Source organism: Sinocyclocheilus anshuiensis, unplaced genomic scaffold, assembly GCF_001515605.1.
Source record: "Sinocyclocheilus anshuiensis isolate Anshui unplaced genomic scaffold, SAMN03320099.WGS_v1.1 scaffold3274, whole genome shotgun sequence".
Taxonomy (NCBI): domain Eukaryota; kingdom Metazoa; phylum Chordata; class Actinopteri; order Cypriniformes; family Cyprinidae; genus Sinocyclocheilus; species Sinocyclocheilus anshuiensis.
The window spans coordinates 694,309-702,869 of NW_015537940.1; the positions used below are offsets into that span (position 1 = coordinate 694,309).

Below are 8,561 nucleotides of genomic sequence, written 5' to 3' on the forward strand. Positions count from 1 at the left end.
TTCCAGCTTGTCACATCCACTTGGAGAGAGAGGGGGGAAAGGGAAATTAGGGGGAAGATGGAGACAGTGAGCGAGGAAAACACACACAACCTTTCCAGCACATGTGGTATGAGTTAACTCTGTGTGTGTGTGTGTGTGTGTGTGTGTGTGTGTGTGTGTGTGTGTGTGTGTGTGTGTGTGTGCGTGTGCGTGTGTGTGTGTGTGTTTTAGGAGCTGTCTGTCCTCGCGAGACCCTTACTGCATCTGGCTGAGTGTGGGGAACTGTGCCACAGTGGCACCGGGATTCAAGTGAGTTAAAGCTATATCACGTGACCCTTCTATTAGTCCTGCCACAGTAAACGCATTTACGGTTCATTAGAATAAAAGAACCTACACAGCTACTGAATTCTGTAAATAAGTTTTCTACACAGTTGGCAGTGCTTTATTTTTAAAGTTCTCCTAGAGCAGGGATTCTCAAATCTGGCCCACGAGATCCACTTTCCTGCAGAGTTTAGCTCTAGCCCTAATCAAACACACCTGAGCATGCTAATCAATGTCTTCAGGATCATTAGAAAATCACAGGTAGCTGACTTTGATCAGGGTTGGAGCTAAACTCTGCAGCGCATTGGCCCTCCAGGGCAAGATTTGAGGAACCCTGTCCTAGAGCGTATTTCTTCTCTAAGCATCCTTAAGACATCTGGTAAAAATCAGATGGTTGTAAAATGTCTTCAAAATTTATAACTAAGTGCAGTTACAGAATTTTACTAGACAGTCTATACAATGACCAGGGTGAGTTCATAGATAACATTCAAAATATTTTTGCAGTAAATTTAATATAGCATCCTGGTTAACACTTTACAATAAAATTTTAATTGGTTTACATTATTTAATGCGTTAGGTATCAAAGTCTAACAGTAAACAATACTTTTGCAGCAGTTGGTAATATAGGTTATGTTAATTTCTACATATACTACAAAAAAATTTGATGTTTCAGGCTCTATAAATTACCAACTGTCAGTGTGCACTACAATTCTAAAAAGTTTAGTTTTTCTATCTTTTTGAAAGAAGTTTTGTATGCTTACCAAGACTGCATTTACTTAATCAAAAATACAGTAAAATCAGTAATATTGTGAAATATTATTACAATTTAAAATGCCTATTTTCTATTTTAATATATTTTAAAATGTAATTTATTCCTGGTATGTCATAGATGAATTTTCAGCATCATTACTCCAGTTTTCAGTGTCACATGATCCTTCAGAAATCAGTCTAATATACCAATTTGGTGCTCAAGAAACATTTCTAATTATTACTGTCTTTACTGTCACTGTTAATCAATTTAATGCATCCTGAATTAAAATATTAATTTCTTTCAAAAAAAGATTAATTGACCTCAGAGTTTTGAATGGTAGTGCATTTTATTTGTTTCTTGTGTAATTCAATTCTGCTTTTTGTATGCATCTTTGGTTTGTAATTGATCTGGTTTGTAAAAGTGTTGTTTATGATACTTAATGCATTTAACTGTTAAAATAAAAATAAAAAAAAGCAAAAAAGGAAATCTTTACAGTAAATGCTTGTTAAAAGTGCATTATCTTTGTCATGTCAAGTCAAGTCACCTTTATTTATATAGCACTTTATACAATACAGATCATGTCAAAGCAGCTTTACAGTGTCAAACAGGAAAATAGTTTGTCAATAATGCAAGAGGACAATAACAAACAATCAATTTTTCAGTTTGTTTGGGATGACATCACTGTTACACTCATTCATCTGGTCTGTTGTTAATTTTAAGACTTAAAAACGGTCATAATGGCGCATTAACCTTTACAAATATTTGTAGAAGTAATGTGGTATCATTGCTGTGTAAAATATCTAACAAGCCAATGCAACTCATGCTGTTTTATTTTTTAAATTAAAGTTTTATTGAGGAGCATTTTGCTTTTTTTAGCTTAGGACAGTAGAGAATAGATAGGAAACTGGACAGAAAGAAAGGCAATAAGGCAGATTTTACCTCTTTAATGTCAAGAGCATATGTACTTACCACTGTGCGCACAATTCATGTGACTCTTTATGAATATATCAGAGTCTGTGTTAACATTTTACATTTTTATGCATTAGGCAGATGCTTTAATCAAAAGTGACTTGCATTGCATTCAAGGTATAATTTTTTAGCAGGCTCAAACTAACTTTGCTAGCGCCATGCTCTACCATTTGAGCTATAGAAATACTCATTTAAATATGTTGCATTGATCTCTGGCTGAAAGAGCATATTGACATCCCCACCATATTATACAATATCAGCTTGTGCCAGGGATGTATCTAATACTGCCTCTGCAATTGTCAAGCAGAAGTATTTCATTTGTGTGTGTTATAATGAGTGCAGATCCAGCGCTTGAATTTGTTGTTATTAATGTTTTGCTAAATGGTCGCTGCGGTTGTCATCAGTTGTGGAAAGCAACAGTGACACTAGTTTCCCCAGCACGCTCTGATGTTTCCCTGCTCATGAGACACATCCACTGAAGTGCAGCTGCAATTTTGGTTCATTAAAAAAAGTTAAAGTACCCTTGTACTCAAAGTGAAAATTTTACTGGGAGGTCTTATTCTTAACATGCTATTGCTGATCAGCGAGTTTATCTACACACCAAACAAATCCTGCGCCAGATGTAGGAATGAAATTATTTTATTTAACTGAATGCATATAATTTTATTGCACTTTCTCTGTAACCTGGTCACAGTCTTTAATGATATTTTCTGGCCAACTCGATTATTGGTTCTTAATGTGCTCTAATGTGTCCTAATGTGAGTATTGATCTCTATAAACTGACATGGGGAATCATTTCATCTTGAACTCATGAAAATTAGTACATACACAGCAGATTTCCAGACCGCTGCCAACAAAATGGACGGAAATTGTTGAGAGTGCTTATCAGTGTCCCAGAAGAGCCTTGGTACACTCCAGCATTCAATTATATGCTTCCATAGCCAAACTTATGTCAGAGTGATACATTTTATGCTGTCCGATGCCATAAAGTCTTCTATAATCATACAGTGCATTAGAATTATAAAGAGGTCTAGAATCTTGACTAAAATCTAGAATTCTGGTTTCTGTCATAGAAACTTTAACTGTACTTTGAACTTTTCGACATATAAAATGTTGCTTGAGCAGCACCAAATCAGCATATTATAATGATGCTTATGAAGGATAATGTGACACTGAAGACTCAAGTAATGGCTACTGAAAATTCACCTTTGCCATCACAGGAATCAATTACATTTTTAAAATATGTTAATATAGAAAATGGTTATTTTAAAAGGTAGATCACTTACTGACCCCAAACTTTTGATCGGTAGTGTAAATGGGCTGTTGTTCATCACTGGGCTGTTGTTAATTCAAAGAGTCTTGTTTTCACATCCCAAATAATTGTACTATTTGTTTGGTAGTGAGGGCACATTTAACTGCGTTTTATTTTGTGATTTCACTACATTGATTAACTTGACCTGCTCTGATTGCCACTATGAACTTTGAGTCCATCAATTCTACACTTTTTGCAATCAGACCATCGGATGCTTATTGCACTATGTGGTCAAAATCATTATGTCCAAATTGATTGGTTGGAGTCATTTTCAGGAGTCACATGAAAAAAGTGGCCTCTTCTGGCGGGCTTTTGGCCTGAATAAGCTGAAAAAAACTTCATGCTGACTTTAAGTCTGGCGACATGAAACTTGATAGAAGCAGAATAAGAAATAAGACAAGAGAAAGCGCCAAAGTGTGTTTAAATGCTAATCAGCATCTAATGAAATTCTGCAAGACTGAGAGGGTGAAATGTAAGAAAAGAGGGCAATAGATGTACGATGGTAATACTCCGACTTTCTCATTTTTAGAACAGCTCTGCGGCTTGTTTTTTGCAGCATACTGTGGATAGGAGAATATGAAGAAAAATATGACTTTATTATCTTGTGGGATATTTTCTCTGTGTGTTCTCCTTTTCCCTATTCGCTCTCTCCCAGGGGCAATTTAATCTCCATGTGATGAGACAGAGTGTTTGTGCTAATGTGCGTGTGTGTGAGTGTGTTGGCCAATTCAGGTATAATGAAAAGCATGCATCTCAGAGGCATATTGATGTTCAGATATTATGCACCTGCAAGATCCCAATTTACCACTTTATGCAGGAGATTTTTTTTCTCTCTTGTCCTTCTATTTATCCTTCAATATGAGATGAAGTCATCCCCGCTCTCTCTGTCTTTCCCTCTCATTCTGTCACTCTCTCCCCTCTTAGGTTAATGGAAATAAGGACTTTAACTCATGTCAGGTAGAGAGGGCTGATTCTCAGATAGATTGAATATGCAGGGCAGGGTTAGGCAGGAGAACGGCAGGTGCCTCGGCAGGGCTGAAATGGGGTGCCAGTGTTAGATGATAAGTTATGTGTTTGTACACAAGCTTGTTTTTTCTCTTGAATCTTTTTTTAGAAGTCATTCTTGTATATTGTGCTACACAAAAATATTGATTCCACTCTAGATCAAATATACTCAAAATTAAATCAAGTCAGACAAAATATTTAAGAGGGAATTAAGTTTATACATATATTTAAATTGTAAAGACATGTTGTTTAAAAATGTAATAAATGGCATTCATTTTAAAGTACTTCAATTAAAAGAAGGAACAAGTTTCATTCAGAAATGGTCACAACAATAAAACAGCAAGTGACAAGTGATTTAACTATGTAGAATGACTTAAATTGTATTATCTTTTAAAACAAAAAAACATACTCCAATAATCTTTTTTTTTCTTTTTACAACTTCATACAATCATTTTTTACAGTGTAATACTCCCTTCAGCTCGTCTACAGTAGCTTCGCCAAATGAATTGCACCAGGCACATAGCACTTTTTGTGCACCTCAATTTATTGCAAATTTACATAAAACGAAGACACCTTTGCCCTGAAATGAATGACAATAATTATGCACTAATTATTATATCAGCGCATTAAGCACCTGAACTGAATTGCAAGGTGTATAATGGATAAGATGCATGTTTTTGCACTCACAAAGTGTTTTTGGACAAAAGTGGCATGTAGTGATTTTTGCGAATCCTGATTTTGGATTCAGGTACAGAGTTGTGTGCTCCATTAGACCACAGCCCTCTAATCTAATCCTGTCTCCATGGTAACACGGAGAGGAAGCAAAAGCCGACAGAACGCGTTATGCGTCTGTTTGTGCGAGATGTCACTCAGGTGCTCGGCAGTGAGCAGCAATGACACGCTCGCTTCTGTGATGCCAGGAGCAGCCGAACATTGCAGTCGCTCAGAGCAACGTGTCACCGTGGTTACGCTGTGAGGCTGCATGAGTCAGCAACGTCCCTCTCAGTAAACATATATTCTCTTAAAATTGTACTTAATATGCTGTTTTGCCCAAACACTCATTTTCTACACACAAAGGTTCTTACATCTGAAATAGACTCAAAACTGAAGGTGCTTCTGTTTAGTGACACTTGTGTGCTTGAATGAATAAAACTCCACTAATTTGACATGTGAATGCATTAATTACATATGTGCACATTAAATTCATATATATATATATATATATATATATATAGCATCAATCAAACATCAAACCCCAAATCTTATTTTGTATTAATATTTTGTATGTACATATTTTTAGCAGCGTTGAAGCCTCATTTTTTTGTTACAATATATATTTATTATATTTGTTATTGCACTATTTTTCAGTACATATTTGTGGAAAACAGCCCACGTCATTGTGACACCCAAAGCATCATGCACGAGATGAGTCAGTCTCCATCTCTCCATAAAACTGCGTTTGTCACAAAAACATAGACGCATAGTGAATATTTTCATTATTATGGCTTAATGCGAGGAATGTTCCTCATATGAGTCACCAAATGCAGTTCTGGATGTGTAAAAACGTAGATAAACTTATGATAATAAATCATCTACTGAGGGAAAAAAAGTTGTTACAAGCAGTTGTAATAGTGTCAGACTATCAGTCTTACAGTGCGATTTTAATCTCTAATATGTTGTAGTTCCTATAAAATTGCTACATTTACTCTAATTTGGCACTTAATTAACTTTGAATTTTTGCATATGTATAAATACTGTATGAATACATTTGCATTTGTTTCTCTTCTTATGGCTGCTAAATCACAGCTGTCAGTCATGGTATAGAGGAAGTGTCCTTGTATGTCAGACACTCAAGCGTCAATCAAAATGTAACATGTTATTTCCCTTTACAGTTGCTCGGAGAGGCAACAACAGACTGCTGACAGCACAACTAATTAGAGGGATCATTCAGGGAGAGGCTCACAAAAGAATGATTGTCACTCCCTTGTCCTCTTTCTCACTCCTTCTCCTGCTTACTCTCTTCTCCTCTCTCTGTTCTGGCGTTCTCCCTCTCTGTCTCTGTCACAGGTCTGGATTTGAGCAGTATGTGGAGAATGGATATCCTCAGTACCCAGACAGCTGTCATGGTGAGTTCCAGACAGTCCAAGCTGACTTGCTCCCAGAGATCATAACTCATTCACACCATTATTACATCTCTACACATTCCTGCTACAACTCTACTTCTGTTCTGAAGACTTCCAGAACTCTAGAACCTTTCTGAGAGAATCTCATGGAACATGTCAGGAGCATGTCTGGGTCATGTTTCTCTCCAGGAAGGAAAAAGACAAAAAGAAATCACATTTTGCAACCTCTTTGAACAGTGCAAGATTTTTGTGCATTGTGGCATTGTTTTTATGACAGTTAAGCAACTCATTATTTAATGTTAAATCATATTATCATTTAATTGATGCTGATTTTAATTCATTATAATATAATATAATGTACTTTAGCATTCAAAAGAAATTAAGACTTTTATTTAGCAAAGATGCATTAAATTGATAAAAAGTGACATTTATAATGTTACAAAAGATTTATTTTTCAAATAAATGCTGTTTTAAGATTCCAATTCATCAGAGAATCCTGTATCATGATTTTCACAAAACAACTTTTCAACTGTGATTATAACCAAATCAGCAAATTAGAATAACTTCTGAAGGATCATTGGACACTAAAGACTGGAGCAATGGCTGCTGAACATTTAGCTTTGCCATCACAGGAATAAATTCCCTTTTAAAATATATTGAAATAGAAAGAAGTTATTTTAAATTATAATTAACAATATTACTGTTTTGACTGTATTTTTTATTTAATAAATAGTGAGCATGAAAGACTGCTTTATCTGTCATGAAATTGATGTCACACACACACAAAAACTTAAATCTTAAAATTACATTTCATTTTCTTTATGCAAAATACTTATTTCTCTTTTCACACTGAGGTGGACATTTATTTGATAGATTATTTATTTAATTTGAATTTATTTAAGGGACCATATACAATATTAAGCGTAAATTAAAAAATCGTATGCATTGTACCAAAGTTAGCCTATGGCCAATTTTCATCTTCAGTCCCATATGTAATAGGCTCATGTATTGTGTACATTCTTGTGCTGTAATTGCAAAAATAGAGAAATTAAAGTGATCATCATGATATAAAACCCCTTAACCATGATAGTAAAATTTCTGTAATGCATGGCCTTAAATGGCTTATTGCTTTTATGCATCAAAATTGATTTATTTATAGTAAAAAACGCAATAAAGAATTCTTCTGCAAAGTAATAAAGTTCATTAGCCTGACTGTAGATCTTCCTGATCTTATTCATCTTCTGTTCTTTCTGTAGATGTCTTGGCCACGACTCGCAAGCAGAACCCTGCGGTGGACTCTGCATACGGTCAGTGCACTAATTCAATCTCATAAGCTTTAAATTCAGCCATTCAAATTGCTTTAGTAAATGGTTACACACTTTGCCCAGCCATAATCACAGTCATGTTCATATCCATTGACCATTTTAAAGCAGAAATTTTATGGCCAGCCATTATATTCTGCAAAGTTGGGTCTTGTATTCAAGAATAAGAATTTTTTTTCTTCACATTGTGTAGCTGATCTCTTGGTGTGAATATTACATCGTCTTTTTTTTTATATCCGACAGTTTGCCTTTCACGCACACATGCATAAATCTTCAGTCTGTCCCGTTCTGACCTCTGAGCAGCTCTTACAACAGCTCACAGAGAGGCGATAATTTCCCAGATCAATAGAGTCTGTTACACAAATGACCCGCAGTGAGTCTGCAGGCTGCAGATCTGGACAGCAGACAGAAATGTCCTGCAGGGCTGTGGGCTGTATCAGAGAGCTCTGAGCAATAGCTTTGGAGGAACAACTGAAAATCACGATCTGACAAATTCATTTTCTCACCGAGTGGATGTGTGACGGTATGTCTGTGTGTGTGTGTGTGTGTGTTTGTGTGTGAGAGAGAGAGAAAGAAAAACAGAGGGTGTGTATATTGTGATAGACGGTGCATGTGTATAAAAGATATTGAGCATAAGAGAGAGTGAGCATATGTGTGTGTTTTGGAAGGAGAGAGGAAGCACGTGAAAGAGGGAGGGAAAGTGTGCATGCGTTAAAGAGAGAAATAAGGGTTTGTTTTTCTTTTTTTGCGAACTGTGTTATATTTCAGACAGTCGTGAG

General features: G+C 35.8%; 1 protein-coding gene across 3 annotated transcripts in view; it reads left to right on the top strand.

Annotated features, from left to right (window-relative positions):
- The window catches only part of LOC107663405 (semaphorin-6D-like), a 173,899-nt gene that overhangs the window by 148,518 nt on the left and 16,820 nt on the right, over positions 1-8,561 (top strand). For all 3 annotated transcript variants that reach the window (XM_016453628.1, XM_016453637.1, XM_016453645.1), the window contains 3 exons: positions 211-288; positions 6,405-6,463; positions 7,717-7,767. In XM_016453628.1, the coding sequence (XP_016309114.1) occupies positions 211-288; positions 6,405-6,463; positions 7,717-7,767 (188 nt within the window). The remainder of the gene's footprint in view (positions 1-210; positions 289-6,404; positions 6,464-7,716; positions 7,768-8,561) is intronic.